A 24,853-nucleotide genomic window follows, 5' to 3' on the forward strand; every position below is an offset into this window, starting at 1 on the left:
GGAGCAAATGCTTTTTTGTTGACCAGGCGGACATGAGTCTTTTTATAGTTTATTTATGACATATTTGTTTTTGATGTTGTTAATAGTTTATATATGACATGTCTGTTTTGACGTTGTTACTTATTTTAGAATAATTTATTGTTAATTTGTTCTCTTCATTTATTTATTTCCTTATTTCCTTTCCTCACTGGGCTATTTTTCCCTGTTGGAGCCCCTGGGCTTATAGCGTCTTGCTTTTCCAACTAGGGTTGTAGCTTGGCTAGTAGTAATGATAATAATAATAATAATAATAATAATAATAATAATAATAATAATAATTATAAACTGGTTAAGACAGAAGAAAATCAAAATAGCCAACGAATGGTGAACTCGAGGGATATTTTCGATATTTTGCATTTAGAAATGTAAGACTTCAATATGGAATTATTGATATAATTATAACTATCAAAATAAAAGACATCATATTAACTTAGTAATATCAAAAGGTACAACTATATTTCGTTTAGAGATAAAAAAAAAAAGTGCGTATATATCAATGGGTAGAATCATATAACAGTTAACGAAGATAGGCAATGCTCCTATTCTATCTGGTTTCTCTTTCTCTTGTTTTGTTCAAGTTTTTATAGTTTATGTAGGAAATATCTATTTAGATGATGTTACTGTTCTTTAAAATATCTCATTTTTTCTTGTTTCCTTTCCTCACTTGGCTATTTTCCCTGTTTGGGCTCCTGGGCTTATAACATCCTGCTTTCCCAACTAGGGTTGTAGCTTAGCAAGGAATAATAATAATAATAATAATAATAATAATAATAAACAACCCTATCTTATTTCTCTTTCTCTTGTTTTGTTAAAGTTTTTATAGTTTATGTAGGAAATATCTATTTAGATGATGTTACTGTTCTTTAAAATATCTCATTTTTTCTTGTTTCCTTTCCTCACTTGGCTATTTTCCCTGTTTAGGCCCCTGAGCTTATAGCATCCTGCTTTTCCGACTAGGGTTGTAGCTTAGCAAGGAATAATAATAATAATAATCATAATAATAATAATGATAATAATGATGATAATAATAATAATAATAAACCCTATCTTATTTCTCTTTCTCTTGCTTTGTTTAAGTTTTAAATAATTTATACAGAAAATATTTATTTAAATGTTATTGTTCCTGAAATATTTTATTTTTCGTTGTTTCCTTTCCTCACTTGGCTATTTTCCCTGTTTGGGCTCCTGGGCTTATAACATCCTGCTTTTCCAACTAGGGTTGTAGCTTAGCAAGGAATAATAATAATAATAATAATAATCATAATAATAATAATAATGATGATAATAATAATAATAATAAACCCTATCTTATTTCTCTTTCTCTTGCTTTGTTTAAGTTTTAAATAATTTATACAGAAAATATTTATTTAAATGTTATTGTTCCTGAAATATTTTATTTTTCGTTGTTTCCTTTCCTCACTTGGCTATTTTCCCTGTTTGGGCTCCTGGGCTTATAACATCCTGCTTTTCCAACTAGGGTTGTAGCTTAGCAAGGAATAATAATAATAATAATAATAATCATAATAATAATAATAATGATGATAATAATAATAATAATAAACCCTATCTTATTTCTCTTTCTCTTGCTTTGTTTAAGTTTTAAATAATTTATACAGAAAATATTTATTTAAATGTTATTGTTCCTGAAATATTTTATTTTTCGTTGTTTCCTTTCCTCACTTGGCTATTTTCCCAGTTTGGGCTCCTGGGCTTATAACATCCTGCTTTCCCAACTAGGGTTGTAGCTTAGCAAGGAATAATAATAATAATAATAATAATCATAATAATAATAATAATAATAATAATAATCATAATAATAATAATAATAATAATAATAATAAACAACCCTATCTTATTTCTCTTTCTCTTGTTTTGTTAAAGTTTTTATAGTTTATGTAGGAAATATTTATTTAGATGATGTTACTGTTCTTTGAAATGTTTAATTTTTTCTTGTTTCCTTTCCTCACTTGGCTATTTTCCCTGTTTAGGCCCCTGAGCTTATAGCATCCTGCTTTTCCGACTAGGGTTGTAGCTTAGCAAGGAATAATAATAATAATAATCATAATAATAATAATGATAATAATGATGATAATAATAATAATAATAAACCCTATCTTATTTCTCTTTCTCTTGCTTTGTTTAAGTTTTAAATAATTTATACAGAAAATATTTATTTAAATGTTATTGTTCCTGAAATATTTTATTTTTCGTTGTTTCCTTTCCTCACTTGGCTATTTTCCCTGTTTGGGCTCCTGGGCTTATAACATCCTGCTTTTCCAACTAGGGTTGTAGCTTAGCAAGGAATAATAATAATAATAATAATAATAATAATAATAATAATAATAATAATCATAATGATAATAATAATAATAATAATAATAATAATAATAATAATAATAATAATAATAATAATAATAATAATAAACAACCCTATCTTATTTCTCTTTCTCTTGTTTTGTTAAAGTTTTTATAGTTTATGTAGGAAATATTTATTTAGATGATGTTACTGTTCTTTAAAATATCTCATTTTTTCTTGTTTCCTTTCCTCACTTGGCTATTTTCCCTGTTTATAAATGGCAATTATAAACCGAAAATCATGAATTCTGGGATGATTCGTATTTTGATAATTATATTCTTCGTGAATGTACTAATTTGGAATTATATGCTAATTGTCTCTTCGTTCTAATCAGGGTCGTTGATTAAAGTGATATCATGGTTTTGAAATCAAAATAAATATTTCCTATATAAACTATAAAAATTGAACAAAACATAAGGAAGAGAAGATCCTATGAACATATCCTATTAAGCCTTAGTTGTTGTTATTATTATTATTATTATTATTATCATTATTATTATTATTATTATTATTATTATTATTATTATTACAATCTAAGCTACAACCATAGTTGGAAAAGAAGGATGCTATAAGCCCAGGGGCTTCAAAAGGGAAAATAGCCTAGTGAGGAAAGGAAATAAGGAAAAATTAAATCTTTTAAGAACAGTAGCAACGATAAAATAAATATTTCCTATATAAACTATGAAATCTTTAACAATAGGAAGAGAAATAAGATAGAATAGTGTGCCCGAGTGTACCTTCAAGCATGAGAACTCTAGCGCAAGACAGTGGAAGGCCACGGTACAAAGGCTATGGTACTACCCAAGACTAGAGAACAATGGTTTGATTTTGGAGGACTGTTTTTTTTTTTTTTTTTTTTTTTTTTTTTTTTTGTCCTATCAAACAGGGATACCATGTGCCCTTACAGGAACTACATCATCAATTTACCGTATACATTCCAAAGCATTCAGCATTTTACACAGCATATTGCTCGTTTATTGTCAAATCCACATTATTGAAGCATTTGAAAAACAAGAAAGTCTTCAGTTTCCTCTTGAAAGTCTGGATAATATTTTCAGTCTTTCGGATGTCTAGAAACTATACTAGGCATATATCTTGGTTCCAATAATTTGAAAGTTTTAGAACCTACAGTAGACATAAATCTTAGTTACAGTAATTTGAAATAATCTGTAACTATATGCACACGTGTATGTATCTTTCTTCGTGGCCGAATGGGTTAGTCACTGTCTATATAAGCTTGCCGACCAGGGTTCGATTCCCGGCCGGAGCCAAGCTCTTGTCTTTGTGTGATTTCGCCTGGGGCTCTGATCCCGAGGTCGTTAAGAGAATCCAGACATTAATATATCAAAAATATATATGGCTTATTTGAATATATATATATATATATATATATATATATATATATATATATATATATATATATATATATACAGTATATATATATATATATGATTAATTTTTCACATTTAGACGGGTTTTTTTCATATTCAAATAAGCCAAATATTTTAATACATTAATGTCTGGATTCTCTGATCGACCTTGGGATCAGAGTCCCAAGGCGAAACCAATCAAAGGAAATAGCATCTGACCGGACCGGGAATCGAACCCTAGTCCAGGATACTTGCATGACAGTGACAGAACCATTTAGCCATGAAGAAAGATTAGAATGTATGGCTTAATTGAAAATATATGTATATATATATATATATATGTATATATATATATATATATATATATATATATATATATATATATATATATATATATATATATATAAATATATATATATGTATGTATATATATTATATATATATATGTATATATATATATATATATATATATATATATATATATATATATATATATATGTACACTAAGTTTATATACTCATACGTGTGTATACATCTATGTATGCGAACATGTGGGGCTAAGTCAAACAAAAACAAAAATTGTGAGGAATTGCGTTTATTTCAACATATACAGAACTCAATTAAAAAAGGAGACAATTAAATTTTGATTTTGATCGAATCTTATCTTGATAAATATCTTGAATGTTGGAAGCAAATTCCATCTGTGTAGCTGAAGGTCTTCTAAGGCTTTCCTCGGCTTCCACAATCAACCTGAAAGAAGAAAACGTTGTTTTTTTTATTTTCGATATCTATTATTATTATTATTATTATTATTATTATTATTATTATTATTATTAGTAGTAGTATTTTATTTTATTATCCTATTATTTTATTGTCATAATTACTATTATTATTATTATTATTATTATTGTTATTAATATTAATATTATTATTATTATTATTATTATTATTATTATTATTATTATTATTATTATCATTATTATTATTATTACTTGCTAAGCTACAACGGTATTTAGAAAAGCAGGATGCTATAATCCCAAGGACTTCAACAGGGAAAATAGCCCAGCGATTAGAGGAAATAAACAAACTACAAGAGAAGTAATGAACAATTATACCATATATCTAATTTACCTTAATATATTCCATGCTAGAAATAAATTAAATATAAAAATAGATGAATTAAGACTTACATTTGCTGGCCAATCGCAGGCATTTATTTTGTCATTCCAGTACAGGTTGTGATCGCAAGTGACTTCCCAAGCAATGCCTTCGACTCCACATTCACAGAACTTGGAGCAATGGTCCGGGTGAGGGAAATAGACTGGATAGAGTCCTTGGGGCACGGGACATCCTTCAGACACAGAGGCAGGACAAGCAATGAGCTGGTTAGCCTCAGCACTGGTCATGTGGTGGCCAGATATGGCCAGGAGGGCGAGGGAAAAGAATAGGGTCTTCATCTGTAAAGGAATAGAAACACGGGTTGGTTGAAATGTTGAAATCGGTTGTTCAGTAAACTTTACTTACTGAAAAAAACTAAAGATTTAAGATTTTAAATGATTAATTCTATCTCTGCGTTGCCCCAGTGTGTGATTTCAAGTTGTTTTAAGGTGAAAAACCCCGCTGTTTTCAAGTTGTTTTAAGGTGAAAAAAACCCGCTGTTTTCAAGTTGTTTTAAGGTGAAAAACCCGCTGTTTTCAAGTTGTTTTAAGGTGAAAAACCCCGCTGTTTTCAAGTTGTTTTAAAGTGAAAAAACCCCGCTGTTTTCAAGTTGTTTTAAGGTGAAAAACCCCGCTGTTTTCAAGTTGTTTTAAGGTGAAAAACCCCGCTGTTTTCAAGTTGTTTTGAGGTGAAAAACCCCGCTGTTTTTAAGTTGTTTTAAGGTGAAAAACCCCGCTGTTTTCTAGTTGTTTTAAGGTGAAAAAACCCTCTGTTTTCAAGTTGTTTTAAGGTAAAAAACCCGGCTGTTTTCAAGTTGTTTTAAGGTGAAAAACCCCGCTGTTTTCAAGTTGTTTTAAGGTGAAAAACCCCGCTGTTTTCAAGTTGTTTTAAGGTGAAAAACCCCGCAGTTTTCTAGTTGTTTTAAGGTGAAAAAACCCGCTGTTTTCACGTTGTTTTAAGGTAAAAAACCCCGCTGTTTTCAAGTTGTTTTAAGGTGAAAAACCCCGCTGTTTTCAAGTTGTTTTAAGGTGAAAAACCCCGCTGTTTTCAAGTTGTTTTAAGGTGAAAAACCCCGCTGTTTTCAAGTTGTTTTAAGGTAAAAAAACCCCGCTGTTTTCAAGTTGTTTTAAGGTGAAAAACCCCGCTGTTTTCAAGTTGTTTTAAGGTGAAAAACCCCGCTGTTTTCAAGTTGTTTTAAGGTAAAAAACCCCGCTGTTTTCAAGTTGTTTTAAGGTGAAAAACCCCGCTGTTTTCAAGTTGTTTTGAGGTGAAAAACCCCGCTGTTTTCAAGTTGTTTTAAGGTGGAAAACCCCGCTGTTTTCAAGTTGTTTTAAGGTGAAAAACCCCGCTGTTTTCAAGTTTTTTAAGGTGAAAAAACCCCGCTGTTTTCAAGTTGTTTTAAGGTGAAAAATCCCGCTGTTTTCAAGTTGTTTTAAGGTGAAAAACCCCGCTGTTTTCAAGTTGTTTTAAGGTGGAAAAACCCGCTGTTTTCAAGTTGTTTTAAGGTGGAAAAACCCGCTGTTTTCAAGTTGTTTTAAGGTGAAAAACCCCGCTGTTTTCAAGTTGTTTTAAGGTGAAAAAACCCCGCTGTTTTCAAGTTGTTTTAAGGTGGAAAAACCTGGTTTTCAAGTTGTTTTAAGGTGAAAAACCCCGCTGTTTTCAAGTTGTTTCAAGGTCAAAAAAAAACCCTTGTTTTCAAGTTGTTGTAAGGTGAAAAAAAAAACCTGTTTTCAAGTTGTTTTAAGGTGAAAAAACCCGCTGTTTTCAAGTTGTTTTAAGGTAAAAAAAACCAGCTGTTTTCAAGTTTTTTTAAGGTGAAAAAACCCGCTGTTTTCACGTTGTTTTAAGGTGAAAAACCCCGCTGTTTTCAAGTTGTTTTAAGGTGAAAAAGCCCGCTGTTTTCACGTTGTTTTAAGGTGAAAAAAAACCCTGTTTTCAAGTTGTTTTAAGGTGAAAAACCCCGCTGTTTTCAAGTTATTAGGAGAAAAAAAAACATACATACATATGATCAGCGTCCAAGCCCCCTCTCCACCCAAGCTAGGACCAAGGAGGGCCAGGCAATGGCTGCTGATGACTCGGTAGGTAGACCTATAGGCTCCCCCAAAACCCCCATCCTTAGCTCACAAGGATGGTAAGGTTACAATGACCAAAGGAACTAACAAGTTAGAGCGGGACTCGAACCCCAGTCTTGTTATAATGTTCAAATATTTAGAAAAGATGCCATTATTATATACTTTATTGCTAGCAACTCTGCTTCCAAAATGCTATTCAATTTGGTATTATAAATATGTTATCTTTACCCTTTATTAATAATAAATGTTGGAACTATAGTTAGGCTGGAGGAACGTAGAGAGTAGAGGTCCCCTTTTTGTTTTGTTTCTTGTTGATGTCGGCTACCCCCCAAAAATTGGGGGAAGTGCCTTGGTATATGGATGGATGGATCTCACTCTAAAGTTATTTTATGAAATAAATAATCGATTATTCTAAGGTTTAAACGATTGTTATAAGACAAATGCTTGGGTATTAAACATATCACAAATTATTAAGTCCAACCTTCAAGACATTGAAATCTATAATTTTTGAGTTTCACCTGTCGGGTTAGGTGGTTGAATTTTCAATGTCCTAACGATTTTAACAATCTTTAAGTTCAATATTTATACTAGTTAACCATCTAGTGCACAACAGAGTATGAGAGAGAGAGAGAGAGAGAGAGAGAGAGAGAGAGAGAGAGAGAGAGAGAGAGAGAGAGAGAGAGAGAGAGTTTATAGTACACAGAAACCTACAAATACAAAAAAAAGAGTATACATATGTGAAAGTCCGAAATGAGAGAGAGAGAGAGAGAGAGAGAGAGAGAGAGAAGAGAGAGAGAGAGAGAGAGAAGAGAGAGAGAGAGAGAGAGAGAGTTTATAGTACACAGAAACCTACAGACAAATACAATTAAAGAATATTCATATGTGAAAGTCCGAAATGAGAGAGAGAGAGAGAGAGAGAGAGAGAGAGAGAGAGAGAGAGAGAGAGAGAGAGAGAGAGAGAGAGAGAGAGAGAGAGTTTATAGTAAATATAAAATAAAGAACAATCGCTTATGAAAGTCCAAGATAACAGTTATTCCTTTACCTTAGCACTGGATACGAAAGAAGTTACGTTTCTGCAAGGGAGTCGAAGTTGTGTTGGCACTGCTTGGAGTGCAAGAAGTTTTATACCTTTCGAAAGCACACTGGAAGACCATGGGTGAGGTGGGGGGGGGGGAGGCCTTATAAGGTGTGTTTACGAGGTATTTGACCGTAAATAAATTGCGTAAGTAACGTGAAAGATAAGAAATCCCCGAGCGGAAAAAAGAAAATCAATTGAGCTCCTTAAGTTTCTTAAATCCGCTCTTAGAATTAACTGAGCTCCTAAAGTTTCTTAAATCTGGGAGTTCCCAATGATAATATCTTTTAATGATAATTTCATTACGTTTCCTCATAATAATATTAAAATTATCAGAAATATTAAAATTGTTACTATTAAAATCTTTAAAATTATGATAATTATCGCAATTATTAAAATAATTATCTTTCCATTGAGTGTCCGAAGAATGATACAAAGACATAGTAATCAAATTCACATAAAGAATTTCAGTACTTAATAAGAAATAACTATTATTTTCTGAGGACTTTAGCTACATTATATATATATATATATATATATATATATATATATATATATATATATATATATATATATATATATATATATATATATATATTTGAATTCCTTATTACATTTTCATATGGAACATACTCAAATATTGTTGAAACTGACTATTCCAATTAATATACGTCAGAATGATATATCCTTTGTTTGCCTTATCCTCGCAGCTGCTCTCTCTCTCTCTCTCTCTCTCTCTCTCTCTCTCTCTCTCTCTCTCTCTCTCTCTCTCTCTCTCTCTTTAGGGATCCACCTGGGATGATTACGATGCTATATATATATATATATATACACACACACACGCACACACGCGCACACACACGCACACACACACACACACATATATATATATATATATATATATATATATATATATATATATATATATATATATATATTCATGCGTGTGTGTGTGTGTGTTACACACACACAAACACACACACACAAGGATGCCGAGCCCACATGCTTCGAGGGAAACATCTTCTCAAACTTGGCCTTTTCGACGCTGCCATGAATGATTTCGAAGCTTCGAGGAAGGTGGAGGGATCCAGGGAATGTTTGAAACTCATAGAGGATACGAAGGCACTAAAAAAGAAATGGGAGAGCCAAAGCCATTATTAGGTTTTGGGTGTGGGTCAGACGGCCACCATGGCATACGTTTTAAAAGCCTTCAAAGGCTTGTCCATGAAGTTACATCCGGACAGACACCGAGACAAGCCCTCCTTTATACAGGACGCATTCGAGGAGAAGTTCAAAAAGGTTGTTAATGCTAAAATTGTTCTGACGGATGATCAAAGCAGAAGGAAATACGATGCTGAGCTTCTACGACAGCGCCCAAGACAACAGCCAGGACAGTGGGACCAACGTCAGCAGAACTTCCATTTCGAACCAAGAGGAGGCCAGCGTCAGCAGAACTTCAATTTCGAACCAAGAGGAGGCCAGCGTCAGCAGAACTTCCATTTCGAGCCAAGAGGAGGCCAGCGTCAGCAGAACTTCAATTTCGAACCAAGAGGGGGACAATCTCGCCAGCGGAATCAGGGAAGATCGTTTGGGGATTGGTTTGATAGGTTTGAATCATTTTTCAGGAATATGTAAATGAAAAGTCCTTCCTGAATGATAAAAAAAAAAAATAGAAAAAAAAATTTAAAACAATAGTGTGGAGTATATTCTTAGGATAAGTTTCAATTGGGTTTTGAGGAAAGTGATAGTTTTAGTTTACATTTGTAAGTACATAATTTTTCTTACGAAAGACCCACTGGAGGGATGAAGTTGATAGACTTTGGAAAAGAGAAAGATAACGTAACTTTTTTCTTCGAGGAGGAAATATCCTTTGATGCAGATGGTACAAGCTCTACATCATCCGGTAATGGATGGACTAAACTGGAGGGATCAAGTTGGTGGACTAAGACAGGAGAGAAAAGGACTGTCTTTTTTAGGAGAAAATATCCAGCAAGTGCTCAAGGGATGCTTGGCTCCACTACCCGGCTTGATGGACGTGGAATGCCCATGAGGACTTGTTCTGCAGAGGGAAAAACCTTGTCTTTTTTTCTAGTATGCTATGTTCCCTGGTGGGGTCGTACAGGGGCTTCGTCAGGTGAACAAATGGTCAGATATCTAGATCTATTCTTTCGGATACTAACCTTCGGGTGGTTCTGGGGGAATAATCTAGAACACTGGCTCTGCAGAGGGGAGGAGATAAAGGTTCTTCTAGTATGCGGTCAGGTCTTTGTAGGGGGACCAAAGAAATCAGGCTGGGGAAAAAGCTTCATCCTTTGAGGAGAAGGTGAAGGTGAACAGCAAAAGACATGAAATTCCCAAAAATATAAAAAGCTGCAAAATCCCCTAATACTTTTTTTGCTTTTTGTGGTGCTATCGCTAATCAATACAAATTAAATTAGTTATGATTTTATCGTTTTTGTTTTTATATGAATAGATTTCCCATATTTTATTTTATTCATTTGTAACTTGCATTTATGTATTTATAAATAAATGTTTGACATTGTACTTTTTACTCGCATTTATAACTTGCATTTATGTATTTATAAATAAATATTTGACATTTTACTTTATGTTTTTGTTTCCATCATTTATTTTATTTATGTTACTCAACTTTACAAGTTCGATTATAAGGTTATCCAACTTTACAAGTTTGATTGTTGGGTTACCCAACTTTACAAGATCCCTGAAATCTTAAGAAAATATTAAAATATAATAAAAAACAGAGAAGGAGAAGCAGGAAGAGGAAAATCAGCTGCTGCAGAAGCGGCAGCAGCAAAATATTGGAAAAAATATATATAAATTATGAAATCCAAAAAAATATAACAACTACAAACCCCATGAAAATGATAAAAACTACGACATAGAAAAAAAGCAGCAAAAAAAAAAAATAGGCAGCAGCAGCAAGAGGAGGGAAGATGGAGGAAAAGTGGCTGAAACACCAGCAGCGAATAAAAAGAAAAAACTACGAGCAAAAAAATATCCAAAAAAAAAGGATTGACTCAGTTGGAAGGATTAAGTTCACGGAATAAGAAAGGATAAGAAAAATATTTTTTTAGGAGGAAATATCCTTTGATGTAGGTGGTACAAGTCCTACATCATTGGGTAAAGGATTGACTCAGTTGGAAGGATTAAGTTCACGGAATAAGAAAGGATAAGAAAAATGTAATTTTTCTAAGAAGAAATATCCTTTGATGTAGGTGGTACAGGTCCTACATCATCGGGTAAAGGATTGACTCAGTTGGAAGGATTAAGTTCACGGAATAAGAAAGGATGAAAAAAATTTAATTTTTTGAGGAGGAAATATCCTTTGATGTAGGTGGTACAAGTCCTACATCATCGGGTAAGGGATTGACTCAGTTGTAAGGATTAAGTTCACGGAATAAGAAAGGATGAAAAAAATTTAATTTTTTGAGGAGGAAATATCCTTTGATGTAGGTGGTACAAGTCCTACATCATTGGGTAAAGGATTGACTCAGTTGGAAGGATTAAGTTCACGGAATAAGAAAGGATAAGAAAAATTTAATTTTTTGAGAAGGAAATATCCTTTGATGTAGGTGGTACAAGTCCTACATCATCGGATATAGGATTGACTCAGTTGGAAGGATTAAGTTCACGGAATAAGAAAGGATAAGAAAAATGTAAATTTTTGAGGAGGAAATATCCTTTGATGTAGATGGTACAAGTCCTACATCATTGGATATAGTATTGACTCAGTTGGAAGGATTAAGTTCACGGAATAAGAAAGGATAAGAAAAATGTAATTTTTTGAGGAGGAAATATCCTTTGATGTAGGTGGTACAAGTCCTACATCATCGGGTATAGGATTGACTCAGTTGGAAGGATTAAGTTCACGGAATAAGAAAGGATAAGAAAAATGTAATTTTTTGAGGAGGAAATATCCTTTGATATAGGTGGTACAAGTCCTACATCATCGGATATAGGATTGACTCAGTTGGAAGGATTAAGTTCATTGAATAAGAAAGGATAAGAAAAATTTATTTTTTTTCAGGAGGAAATATCCTTTGATGTAGGTGGTACAAGTCCTACATCATCGGGTATAGGATTGACTCAGTTGGAAGGATTAAGTTCACGGAATAAGAAAGGATAAGAAAAATGTAAGTTTTTGAGGAGGAAATATCCTTTGATGTAGGTGGTACAAGTCCTACATCATCGGATATAGGATTGACTCAGTTGGAAGGATTAAGTTCATTGAATAAGAAAGGATAAGAAAAATTTATTTTTTTTCAGGAGGAAATATCCTTTGATGTAGGTGGTACAAGTCCTACATCATCGGGTATAGGATTGACTCAGTTGGAAGGATTAAGTTCACGGAATAAGAAAGGATAAGAAAAATGTAAGTTTTTGAGGAGGAAATATCCTTTGATGTAGGTGGTACAAGTCCTACATCATCGGGTATAGGATTGACTCAGTTGGAAGGATTAAGTTCACGGAATAAGAAAGGATAAGAAAAATGTAAGTTTTTGAGGAGGAAATATCCTTTGATGTAGGTGGTACAAGTCCTACATCATCGGGTATAGGATTGACTCAGTTGGAAGGATTAAGTTCACGGAATAAGAAAGGATAAGAAAAATGTAATTTTTTGAGGAGGAAATATCCTTTGATATAGGTGGTACAAGTCCTACATCATCGGGTATAGGATTGACTCAGTTGGAAGGATTAAGTTCACGGAATAAGAAAGGATAAGAAAAATGTAAATTTTTGAGGAGGAAATATCCTTTGATGTAGGTGGTACAAGTCCTACATCATCGGATATAGGATTGACTCAGTTGGAAGGATTAAGTTCATTGAATAAGAAAGGATAAGAAAAATTTATTTTTTTTCAGGAGGAAATATCCTTTGATGTAGGTGGTACAAGTCCTACATCATCGGGTATAGGATTGACTCAGTTGGAAGGATTAAGTTCACGGAATAAGAAAGGATAAGAAAAATGTAAGTTTTTGAGGAGGAAATATCCTTTGATGTAGGTGGTACAAGTCCTACATCATCGGGTATAGGATTGACTCAGTTGGAAGGATTAAGTTCACGGAATAAGAAAGGATAAGAAAAATGTAAGTTTTTGAGGAGGAAATATCCTTTGATGTAGGTGGTACAAGTCCTACATCATCGGGTATAGGATTGACTCAGTTGGAAGGATTAAGTTCACGGAATAAGAAAGGATAAGAAAAATGTAATTTTTTGAGGAGGAAATATCCTTTGATATAGGTGGTACAAGTCCTACATCATCGGGTATAGGATTGACTCAGTTGGAAGGATTAAGTTCACGGAATAAGAAAGGATAAAAAGAATTTAATTTTTGAGGAGGAAATATCCTTTGATGTAGGTGATACAAGTCCTACATCATCGGGTATAGGATTGACTCAGTTGGAAGGATTAAGTTCACGGAATAAGAAAGGATAAGAAAAATGTAATTTTTTGAGGAGGAAATATCCTTTGATGTAGGTGGTACAAGTCCTACATCAGCGGGTATAGGATTGACTCAGTTGGAAGGATTAAGTTCACGGAATAAGAAAGGATAAGAAGAATTTAATTTTTGAGGAGGAAATATCCTTTGATGTAGGTGATACAAGTCCTACATCATCGGGTATAGGATTGACTCAGTTGGAAGGATTAAGTTCACGGAATAAGAAAGGATAAGAAAAATGTAATTTTTTGAGGAGGAAATATCCTCTGATGTAGGTGGTACAAGTCCTACATCATCGGGTATAGGATTGACTCAGTTGGAAGGATTAAGTTCACGGAATAAGAAAGGATAAGAAAAATGTAATTTTTTGAGGAGGAAATATCCTTTGATGTAGGTGGTACAAGTCCTACATCATCGGGTATAGGATTGACTCAGTTGGAAGGATTAAGTTCACGGAATAAGAAAGGATAAGAAAAATGTAATTTTTTGAGGAGGAAATATCCTCTGATGTAGGTGGTACAAGTCCTGCATCATTGGGTATAGGATTGACTCAGTTGGAAGGATTAAGTTCACGGAATAAGAAAGGATAAGAAAAATGTAATTTTTTGAGGAGGAAATATCCTTTGATGTAGGTGGTACAAGTCCTACATCATTGGGTATAGGATTGACTCAGTTGGAAGGATTAAGTTCACGGAATAAGAAAGGATAAGAAAAATGTAATTTTTTGAGGAGGAAATATCCTTTGATGTAGGTGGTACAAGTCCTACATCATCGGGTATAGGATTGACTCAGTTGGAAGGATTAAGTTCACGGAATAAGAAAGGATAAGAAAAATGTAATTTTTTGAGGAGGAAATATCCTTTGATGTAGGTGGTACAAGTCCTACATCATCGGGTATAGGATTGACTCAGTTGGAAGGATTAAGTTCACGGAATAAGAAAGGATAAGAAAAATGTAATTTTTTCAGGAGGAAATATCCTTTGATGTAGGTGGTACAAGTCCTGCATCATTGGGTATAGGATTGACTCAGTTGGAAGGATTAAGTTCACGGAATAAGAAAGGATAAGAAAAATGTAATTTTTTCAGGAGGAAATATCCTTTAATGTAGGTGGTAAAAGTCCTGCATCATTGGGTATAGGATTGACTCAGTTGGAAGGATTAAGTTCACGGAATAAGAAAGAATAAGAAAAATTAATTTTTTGAGGAGGAAATATCCTTTGATGTAGTTGGTACAAGTCCTACATCATCGGGTAAAGGATTGACTCAGTTGGAAGGATTAAGTTCACGGAATAAGAAAGGATAAGAAAAATGTAATTTTTTGAGGAGGAAATATCCTTTAATGTAGGTGGTAAAAGTCAAGCATCATTGGGTATAGGATTGACTCAGTTGGAAGGATTAAGTTCACGGAATAAGAAAGGATAAGAAAAATGTAATTTTTTGAGGAGGAAATATCCTTTGATGTAGGTGGTACAAGTCCTGCATCATTGGGTATAGGATTGACTCAGTTGGAAGGATTAAGTTCACGGAATAAGAAAGGATAAGAAAAATGTAATTTTTTGAGGAGGAAATATCCTTTAATGTAGGTGGTAAAAGTCCTGCATCATCGGGTAAAGGATTGACTCAGTTGGAAGGATTAAGTTCACGGAATAAGAAAGGATAAGAAAAATGTAATTTTTTGAGGAGGAAATATCCTTTAATGTAGGTAGTAAAAGTCCTGCATCATCGGGTAAAGGATTGACTCAGTTGGAAGGATTAAGTTCACGAAATAAGAAAGGATAAGAAAAATTTAATTTTTTGAGGAGGAAATATCCTTTGATGTAGGTGGTACAAGTCCTGCATCATTGGGTATAGGATTGACTCAGTTGGAAGGATTAAGTTCACGAAATAAGAAAGGATAAGAAAAATGTAATTTTTTGAGGAGGAAATATCCTTTGATGTAGGTGGTACAAGTCCTACATCATCGGGTATAGGATTGACTCAGTTGGAAGGTTTAAGTTCACGGAATAAGAAAGGATAAGAAAAATGTAATTTTTTGAGGAGGAAATATCCTTTGATGTAGGTGGTACAAGTCCTACATCATCGGGTATAGGATTGACTCAGTTGGAAGGATTAAGTTCACGGAATAAGAAAGGATAAGAAAAATGTAATTTTTTTAAGAGGAAATATCCTTTGATGTAGGTGGTACAAGTCCTACATCATTGGCTAAAGGATTGACTCAGTTGGAAGGTTTAAGTTCACGGAATAAGAAAGGATAAGAAAAATGTAATTTTTTGAGGAGGAAATATCCTTTGATGTAGGTGGTACAAGTCCTACATGATTGGGTAAAGGATTGACTCAGTTGGAAGGATTAAGTTCACGGAATAAGAAAGGATAAGAAAAATTTAATTTTTTGAGGAGGAAATATCCTTTGATGTAAGTGGTACAAGTCCTACACCATCGGGTATAGGATTGACTCAGTTGGAAGGATTAAGTTCACGGAATAAGAAAGGATAAGAAAAATTTAATTTTTTTGAGGAGGAAATATCCTTTGATGTAGGTGGTACAAGTCCTACATCATGGGGTAAAGGATTGACTCAGTTGGAAGGATTAAGTTCACGGAATAAGAAAGGATGAGAAAAATGGAATTTTTTTGAGGAGGAAATATCCTTTGATGTAGGTGGTACAAGTCCTACATCATGGGGTAAAGGATTGACTCAGTTGGAAGGATTAAGTTCACGGAATAAGAAAGGATAAGAAAAATGGAATTTTTTTGAGGAGGAAATATCCTTTGATGTAGGTGGTACAAGTCCTACATCATGGGGTAAAGGATTGACTCAGTTGGAAGGATTAAGTTCACGGAATAAGAAAGGATAAGAAAAATGGAATTTTTTTAGGATGAAATATCCTTTGATGTAGGTGGTACAAGTCCTACATCATCGGGTATAGGATTGACTCAGTTGGAAGGATTAAGTTCACGGAATAAGAAAGGATAAGAAAAATGTAATTTTTTGAGGAGGAAATATCCTTTGATATAGGTGGTACAAGTCCTACATCATGGGGTATAGGATTGACTCAGTTGGAAGGATTAAGTTCACGGAATAAGAAAGGATAAGAAAAATGTAATTTTTTGAGGAGGAAATATCCTTTGATGTAAGTGGTACAAGTCCTACACCATCGGGTATAGGATTGACTCAGTTGGAAGGATTAAGTTCACGGAATAAGAAAGGATAAGAAAAATGTAATTTTTTGAGGAGGAAATATCCTTTGATGTAGGTGGTACAAGTCCTACATCATCGGGTATAGGATTGACTCAGTTGGAAGGATTAAGTTCACGGAATAAGAAAGGATAACAAAAATACAAATTTTTGAAGAGGAAGTATCCTTTGATATATGTGGTACAAGTCCTACATCATCGGGTATAGGATTGACTCAGTTGGAAGGATTAAGTTCACGGAATAAGAAAGGATAAGAAAAATGTAAATTTTTGAGGAGAAAATATCCTTTGATGTAGGTGGTACAAGTCCTACATCATACAGTATAGGATTGACTCAGTTGGAAGGATTAAATTCACGGAATAAGAAAGGATAAGAAAAATGTAAATTTTTGAGGAGGAAATATCCTCTGATGTAGGTGGTACAAGTCCTACATCATCGGGTATAGGATTGACTCAGTTGGAAGGATTAAATTCACGGAATAAGAAAGGATAAGAAAAATGTAAATTTTTGAGGAGGAAATATCCTCTGATGTAGGTGGTACAAGTCCTACATCATCGGGTATAGGATTGACTCAGTTGGAAGGATTAAGTTCACGGAATAAGAAAGGATAAGAAAAATGTAATTTTTTGAGGAGGAAATATCCTTTGATGTAGGTGGTACAAATCCTACATCATCGGGTATAGGATTGACTCAGTTGGAAGGATTAAGTTCACGGAATAAGAAAGGATAAGAAAAATGTAAATTTTTGTGAAGGAAATATCCTTTGATGTAGGTGGTACAAGTCCTACATCATCGGGTATGGGATTGACTCAGTTGGAAGGATTAAGTTCACGGAATAAGAAAGGATAAGAAAAATGTAATTTTTTGAGGAGGAATATCCTTTGATGTAGGTGGTACAAGTCCTACATCATCGGGTAAAGGATTGACTCAGTTGGAAGTATTAAGTTCACGGAATAAGAAAGGATAAGAAAAAATGTAATTTTTTTAGGAGGAAATATCCTTTGATGTAGGTGGTACAAATCCTACATCATCGGGTATAGGATTGACTCAGTTGGAAGGATTAAGTTCACGGAATAAGAAAGGATAAGAAAAATGTAATTTTTTTAGGAGGAAATATCCTTTGATGTAGGTGGTACAAGTCCTACATCATCGGGTAAAGGATTGACTCAGTTGGAAGTATTAAGTTCACGGAATAAGAAAGGATAAGAAAAAATGTAATTTTTTTAGGAGGAAATATCCTTTGATGTAGGTGGTACAAATCCTACATCATCGGGTATAGGATTGACTCAGTTGGAAGGATTAAGTTCACGGAATAAGAAAGGATAAGAAAAATGTAAATTTTTGAGGAGAAAATATCCTTTGATGTAGGGGGTACAAGTCCTACATCATCGGGTATAGGATTGACTCAGTTGGAAGGATTAAATTCACGGAATAAGAAAGGATAAGAAAAATGTAAATTTTTGAGGAGGAAATATCCTCTGATGTAGGTGGTACAAGTCCTACATCATCGGGTATAGGATTGACTCAGTTGGAAGGATTAAATTCACGGAATAAGAAAGGATAAGAAAAATGTAAATTTTTGAAGAGGAAATATCCTCTGATGTAGGTGGTACAAGTCCTACATCATCGGGTATAGGATTGACTCAGTTGGAAGGATTAAATTCACGGAATAAGAAAGGATAAGAAAAATGTAATTTTTTGAGGAGGAAATATCCTCTGATGTAGGTGGTACAAGTCCTACATCATCGGGTATAGGATTGACTCAGTTGGAAGGATCAAATTCACGGAATAAGAAAGGATAAGAAAAATGTAAATTTTTGAGGAGGAAATATCCTCTGATGTAGGTGGTACAAGTCCTACATCATCGGGTATAGGATTGACTCAGTTGGAAGGATTAAGTTCACGGAATAAGAAAGGATAAGAAAAATGTAATTTTTTGAGGAGGAAATATCCTTTGATGTAGGTGGTACAAATCCTACATCATCGGGTATAGGATTGACTCAGTTGGAAGGATTAAGTTCACGGAATAAGAAAGGATAAGAAAAATGTAAATTTTTGTGAAGGAAATATCCTTTGATGTAGGTGGTACAAGTCCTACATCATCGGATATAGGATTGACTCAGTTGGAAGGATTAAGTTCACGGAATAAGAAAGGATAAGAAAAATGTAATTTTTTGAGGAGGAAATATCCTTTGATGTAGGTGGTACAATTCCTACATCATCGGGTATAGGATTGACTCAGTTGGAAGGATTAAGTTCATGGAATAAGAAAGGATAAGAAAAATGTAATTTTTTGAGGAGGAAATATCCTTTGATGTAGGTGGTACAAGTCCTACATCATCGGGTAAAGGATTGACTCAGTTGGAAGAAATAAGTTCACGGAATAAGAAAGGATAATAAAAATGTAATTTTTCTAAGAGGAAATATCCTTTGATGTAGGTGGTACAAGTCCTACATCATCGGGTATAGGATTGACTAAGTTGGAAGGATTAAGTTCACGGAATAAGAAAGGATAAGAAAAATTTAATTTTTTGAGGAGGAAATATCCTTTGATGTAGGTGGTACAAGTCCTACATCATACGGTAAAGGATTGACTCAGTTGGAAGGATTAAGTTCACGGAATAAGAAAGGATAAGAAAAATGTAATTTTTTGAGGAGGAAATATCCTTTGATGTAGGTGGTACAAGTCCTACATCATCGGGTAAAGGATTGACTCAGTTGGAAGGAATAAGTTCACGGAATAAGAAAGGATAATAAAAATGTAATTTTTCTAAGAGGAAATATCCCTTGATGTAGGTGGTACAAGTCCTACATCATCGGGTATAGGATTGACTAAGTTGGAAGGATTAAGTTCACGGAATAAGAAAGGATAAGAAAAATGTAATTTTTTGAGGAGGAAATATCCTTTGATGTAGGTGGTACAAGTCCTACATCATCGGGTATAGGATTGACTCAGTTGGAAGGATTAAGTTCACAGAATAAGAAAGGATAAGAAAAATGTAATTTTTTGAGGAGGAAATATCCTTTGATGTAGGTGGTACAAGTCCTACATAATCGGGTATAGCATTGACTCAGTTGGAAGGATTAAGTTCACAGAATAAGAAAGGATAAGAAAAATGTAATTTTTTGAGGAGGAAATATCCTTTGATGTAGGTGGTACAAGTCCTACATCATGGGTTAAAGGATTGACTCAGTTGGAAGGATTAAGTTCACGGAATAAGAAAGGATAAGAAAAATTTAATTTTTTGAGGAGGAAATATCATTTGATGTAGGTGGTACAAGTCCTACATCATCGGGTATAGGATTGACTCAGTTGGAAGGATTAAGTTCACGGAAAATAAAGGATAAGAAAAATGTAATTTTTTAAAGAGGAAATATCCTTTGATGTAGGTGGTACAAGTCCTACATCATCGGGTAAAGGATTGACTCAGTTGGAAGGATTAAGTTCACGGAATAAGAAAGGATAAGAAAAATGTAATTTTTCTAAGAGGAAATATCCTTTGATGTCGGTGGTACAAGTCCTACATCATCGGGTAAAGGATTGACTCAGTTGGAAGGATTAAGTTCACGGAATAAGAAAGGATAAGAAAAATGTAATTTTTCTAAGAGGAAATATCCTTTGATGTAGGTGGTACAAGTCCTACATCATTGGGTATAGGATTGACTCAGTTGGAAGGATTAAGTTCACGGAATAAGAAAGGATAAGAAAAATGTAATTTTTTGAGGAGGAAATATCCTTTGATGTAGGTGGTACAAGTCCTACATCACCGGGTATAGGATTGACTCAGTTGGAAGGATTAAGTTCACGGAATAAGAAAGGATAAGTAGAATTTAATTTTTGAGGAGGAAATATCCTTTGATGTAGGTAGTACAAGTCCTACATCACCGGGTATAGGATTGACTCAGTTGGAAGGATTAAGTTCACGGAATAAGAAAGGATACGAAAAATGTAATTTTTTGAGGAGGAAATATCCTTTGATGTAGGTGGTACAAGTCCTATATCATCGGGTATAGGATTGACTCAGTTGGAAGGATTAAGTTCACGGAATAAGAAAGGATAAGAAAAATGTAATTTTTTTAGGAAAAAATATCCTTTGATGTAGGTGGTACAAGTCCTACATCATCGGGTATAGGATTGACTCAGTTAGAAGGATTAAGTTCACGGAATAAGAAAGGATAAGAAAAATGTCATTTTTTGAGGAGGAAATATCCTTTGATGTAGGTGGTACAAGTCCTACATCATCGGGTATAGGATTGACTCAGTTGGAAGGATTAAGTTCACGGAATAAGAAAGGATAAGAAAAATGTAATTTTTTGAGGAGGAAATATCCTTTGATGTAGGTGGTACAAGTCCTACATCATCGGGTATAGGATTGACTCAGTTGGAAGGATTAAGTTCACGGAATAAGAAAGGATAAGAAAAATGTAATTTTTTGAGGAGGAAATATCCTTTGATGTAGGTGGTACAAGTCCTAGATCATCGGGTAAAGGATTGACTCAGTTGGAAGGATTAAGTTCACGGAATAAGAAAGGATAAGAAAAATGTAATTTTTTGAGGAGGAAATATCCTTTGATGTAGGTGGTACAAGTCCTACATCATCGGGTATAGGATTGACTCAGTTGGAAGGATTAAGTTCACGGAATAAGAAAGGATAAGAAAAGGGTAATTTTTTTAGGAGAAAATATCCTTTGATGTAGGTGGTACAAGTCCTACATCATGGGGTAAAGGGTTGACTCAGTTGGAAGGATTAAGTTCACGGAATAAGAAAGGATAACAAAAATACAAATTTTTGAGGAGGAAATATCCTTTGATGTAGGTGGTACAAGTCCTACATCATCGGGTATAGGATTGACTCAGTTAGAAGGATTAAGTTAACGGAATGAGAAAGGATAAGAAAAATGTAATTTTTTGAGGAGGAAATATCTTTTGATGTAGGTGGTACAAGTCCTACATCATCGGGTAAAGGATTGACTCAGTTGGAAGGATTAAGTTCACGGAATAAGAAAGGATAGGAAAAATTTAATTTTTTGAGGAGGAAATATCATTTGATGTAGGTGGTACAAGTCCTACATCATCGGGTATAGGATTGACTCAGTTGGAAGGATTAAGTTCACGGAATAAGAAAGGATAAGAAAAAAGTAATTTTTTGACGAGGAAATATCCTTTGATGTAGGTGGTACAAGTCCTACATCATCGGGTATAGGATTGACTCAGTTGGAAGGATTAAGTTCACGGAATAAGAAAGGATAAGAAAAATGTAAATTTTTGAGGAGGAAATATCCTTTGATATAGGTGGTACAAGTCCTACATCATGGGGTATAGGATTGACTCAGTTAGAAGGATTAAGTTCACGGAATAAGAAAGGATAAGAAAAATGTAATTTTTTGAGGAGGAAATATCCTTTGATGTAGGTGGTACAAGTCCTACATCATGGGGTAAAGGATTGACTCAGTTGGAAGGATTAAGTTCACGGAATAAGAAAGGATAAGAAAAATTTATTTTTTTAGGAGGAAATATCCTTTGATGTAGGTGGTGCAAGTCCTACATCATGGGGTAAAGGATTGACTCAATTGGAAGGATTAAGTTCATGGAAAAGGAAAGGATAAGAAAAATGTAATTTATTTAGGAGGAAATATCCTTTGATGTAGGTGGTACAAGTCCTACATCATGGGGTAAAGGATTGACTCAGTTGGAAGAATTAAGTTCATGGAAAAAGAAAGGATAAGAAAAATTTATTTATTTTAGGAAGAAATATCCTTTGATGTAGGTGGTACAAGCCCTACATCATACGGTAAAGGATTGACTCAGTTGGAAGGATTGAGTTCATGGAAAAGAAAGGATAAGAAAAAAATTCCTTTTTAGGAGGAAATATCCTTTGATGTAGGTGGCACAAGTCCTACATCTTACGGTAAAGGATTGACTCAGTTGGAAGGATTAAGTTCATAGACTATGAAAGGATAAGAAAAATGTTTTTCTTAGAAGAAAATATCCTTCGATGCAGATGGTACAAGCTCTACATCATCGGGTAATGGATGGACTGAGTCGGAAGGGTCAAGTTGATGGACTATGACGGATGGAGAGAGAAAGGACCTTTTTTTTAGGAGAAAATATCTAGTAAGTGCTTAAGGGATGCTTGGCTCTACTACCCGGCTTGAAAGATTTTGAATGCCTATGAGGACTTGTTCTGCAGAGGGAAAAATCTCCGCTTTTTCTAGTATGCTATGTTCCCTGGTGGGGTCGTACACGGGCTTCGTCAGGTGTGAACAAATGGTCAGACATCTAGATCTATTCTTTCGGATACTAACCTTCAGGTGGTTCTGGGGGAATAACCTAGAAGGCTGGCTCTGCAGAGGGAAAGACCGGAATTTCTTCTAGTATTCAATCAGGTCCTCATTGGGTTGACCAAGGAAATTAGGCTGGGGCAAAAGCTGACTCTTTTCGAGATAGATATGTCTGGACATCATTAAAAATGAGGAGCGAGAAGGATTGTGAGAGCATTGTCCAATACTGGAGAGGTAGAAGGGCATCTAGATCAGTAGCAGAAAAAATATAAAAATCCAAAAAAAACATAAGTCAACCTGTAGTCTACAAACAATGTCTAAACTTTTACTTTCGTTCCAGACTCTCACGAAAGATGAACTAAACTTTAGATTTCGTTGGATTTCGTTCACACAGCCAAGGCCGCTTCCTCTTCCAGTTTAGTCTAGCGGTTGCTATCCACTGGTTGCCAGGTTTTCTAAATGAGAAAAAGGCCAACTTCTAATCAACAGAAGCCCTAAAAGCCCAACCCATTAGTAGAAAATGACCAAATATATAATTAAAGGCCCACCTTTTTTCATATTACTTAAGGCCAACCTATTTTTTACAAGTCCAAATTATAGGTTTTTTTGGCTTGCAAAAAGGACAAACTGGCAATCCTGCCTCGTCGGTACCCGGATCACGGGGGTTTGGGGGGGGGGGGATGGGACTGGAAGACAGATTTTCGTCGTTTTATCCTCAACCATTCTTTAAGGTCCTTTTGGAGGAAAGATAGACACGGGTATTATAACTGGTCAGACGAGTTTCGCAGATTGGATTTGTGGAGGAAAATTTTCATGATATTCAGGCGTGGATTTTTTTTATTGTTGTTATTACTATAATCGTAACAGTAAGCTCTCTCTCTCTCTCTCTCTCTCTCTCTCTCTCTCTCTCTCTCTCTCTCTCTCTCTCTCTCTCTCTCTCTCAATCGAAACATTATGCCCATTGATATTTTTCCTAAATTCGTATAGAATAATGTATTAAATGTCATAGCCAATAAGATTAGCATTAAGTTTAATCAAATGAAAGTAATGAATATGTAATAATTTGTTTTGAATAGGCTAATTGTTAGACAGATAATAAATGTGTTTTATCCTATTCCAATTATATATTATAACATTTTTATCTGTTTTCTTATTACGTGTGATGGTATATATTGTATATATACTGTACATTCTGTTCTATCATATGGCAAACAAATTGCTGAAATAAAATAGCCTTTTCCTCTCTCTCTCTCTCTCTCTCTCTCTCTCTCTCTCTCTCTCTCTCTCTCTCTCTCTCTCTCTCTCTCTTTCTCTCTCTCTCTCTCTCAATCGAAATATTATGCCAAACCAAGATGTGATGCAGGTAGTATAGTCCTAAATCAGAATAATTTCCCAAGTACCCTAAAAGGAGCAGTTTAATAGCAGCAGTTTAAGCCTTCTATTACTTGCAAGGTAGTAGACCTCACACCTGCACCGTCGTTTAATTTGTTCATTGTGCATGTTGCATAAGATTTTTCATAATTCTGACCATCCTTTACATTCAGATCTTCCTGGGCAGTTCCTTCCCGCTCGTAATACTAGGCAGGCAGTTAATTCTAATAGCCAGGCGTTCTCTATCATGAGGCTCAATACTACACCGTATTCTAGAAGTTTTATTCCAGCTGTAACCTAGTTGTGGAAGTTCAAGCTTGCAGCAAATGTTTTTCATGTTGAACAGGCGGACATAAGTCTTTTTATAGTTCATATATGACATATCTTTTTTGATGTTGTTACAGTTTATAAAATGATTCATTGTTAATTTGTTCTCATCATTTGTTTATTTCCTTATTTCCTTTCCTCACTAGAA

At 34.3% G+C, this 24,853-nt stretch overlaps 2 protein-coding genes and 1 long non-coding RNA gene across 3 annotated transcripts in view; 2 read left to right on the top strand and 1 right to left on the bottom strand.

The window, feature by feature from the left end:
• The window catches only part of LOC137646969 (apolipoprotein D-like), a 227,335-nt gene that overhangs the window by 168,557 nt on the left and 33,925 nt on the right, over positions 1–24,853 (top strand). The gene's annotated exons all lie outside the window — the stretch shown is intronic.
• LOC137641478 (uncharacterized) lies at positions 4,345–8,135 on the bottom strand. Its single transcript, XR_011044527.1, has 3 exons — positions 8,038–8,135; positions 4,956–5,222; positions 4,345–4,515 (listed from the first exon to the last, which is right to left on the bottom strand). It is a non-coding gene; the product is annotated as an uncharacterized lncRNA (long non-coding RNA).
• On the top strand, positions 9,259–24,679 carry LOC137641247 (uncharacterized). Its single transcript, XM_068374070.1, has 3 exons — positions 9,259–9,677; positions 9,861–10,003; positions 24,552–24,679. Exons 1-3 carry the CDS (start codon positions 9,259–9,261, stop codon positions 24,677–24,679), a joined length of 690 nt encoding a protein of 229 aa, XP_068230171.1.

This window comes from Palaemon carinicauda, chromosome 1 (genome assembly GCF_036898095.1).
Source record: "Palaemon carinicauda isolate YSFRI2023 chromosome 1, ASM3689809v2, whole genome shotgun sequence".
In the NCBI taxonomy this organism is placed as follows: domain Eukaryota; kingdom Metazoa; phylum Arthropoda; class Malacostraca; order Decapoda; family Palaemonidae; genus Palaemon; species Palaemon carinicauda.

What these genes read in the sequence shown, in the direction of transcription:
- LOC137641247 (XM_068374070.1), top strand. Translation starts at nt 9,259, where the DNA reads ATGGCATACGTTTTAAAAGCCTTCAAAGGCTTGTCCATGAAGTTACAT. An exon ending in TTTGGGGATTGGTTTGATAG is followed by an intron (nt 9,678 to 9,860) that starts GTTTGAATCATT and finishes TTCTTACGAAAG; the next exon opens with ACCCACTGGAGGGATGAAGT. An exon ending in GACTAAACTGGAGGGATCAA is followed by an intron (nt 10,004 to 24,551) that starts GTTGGTGGACTA and finishes CTTTACATTCAG; the next exon opens with ATCTTCCTGGGCAGTTCCTT.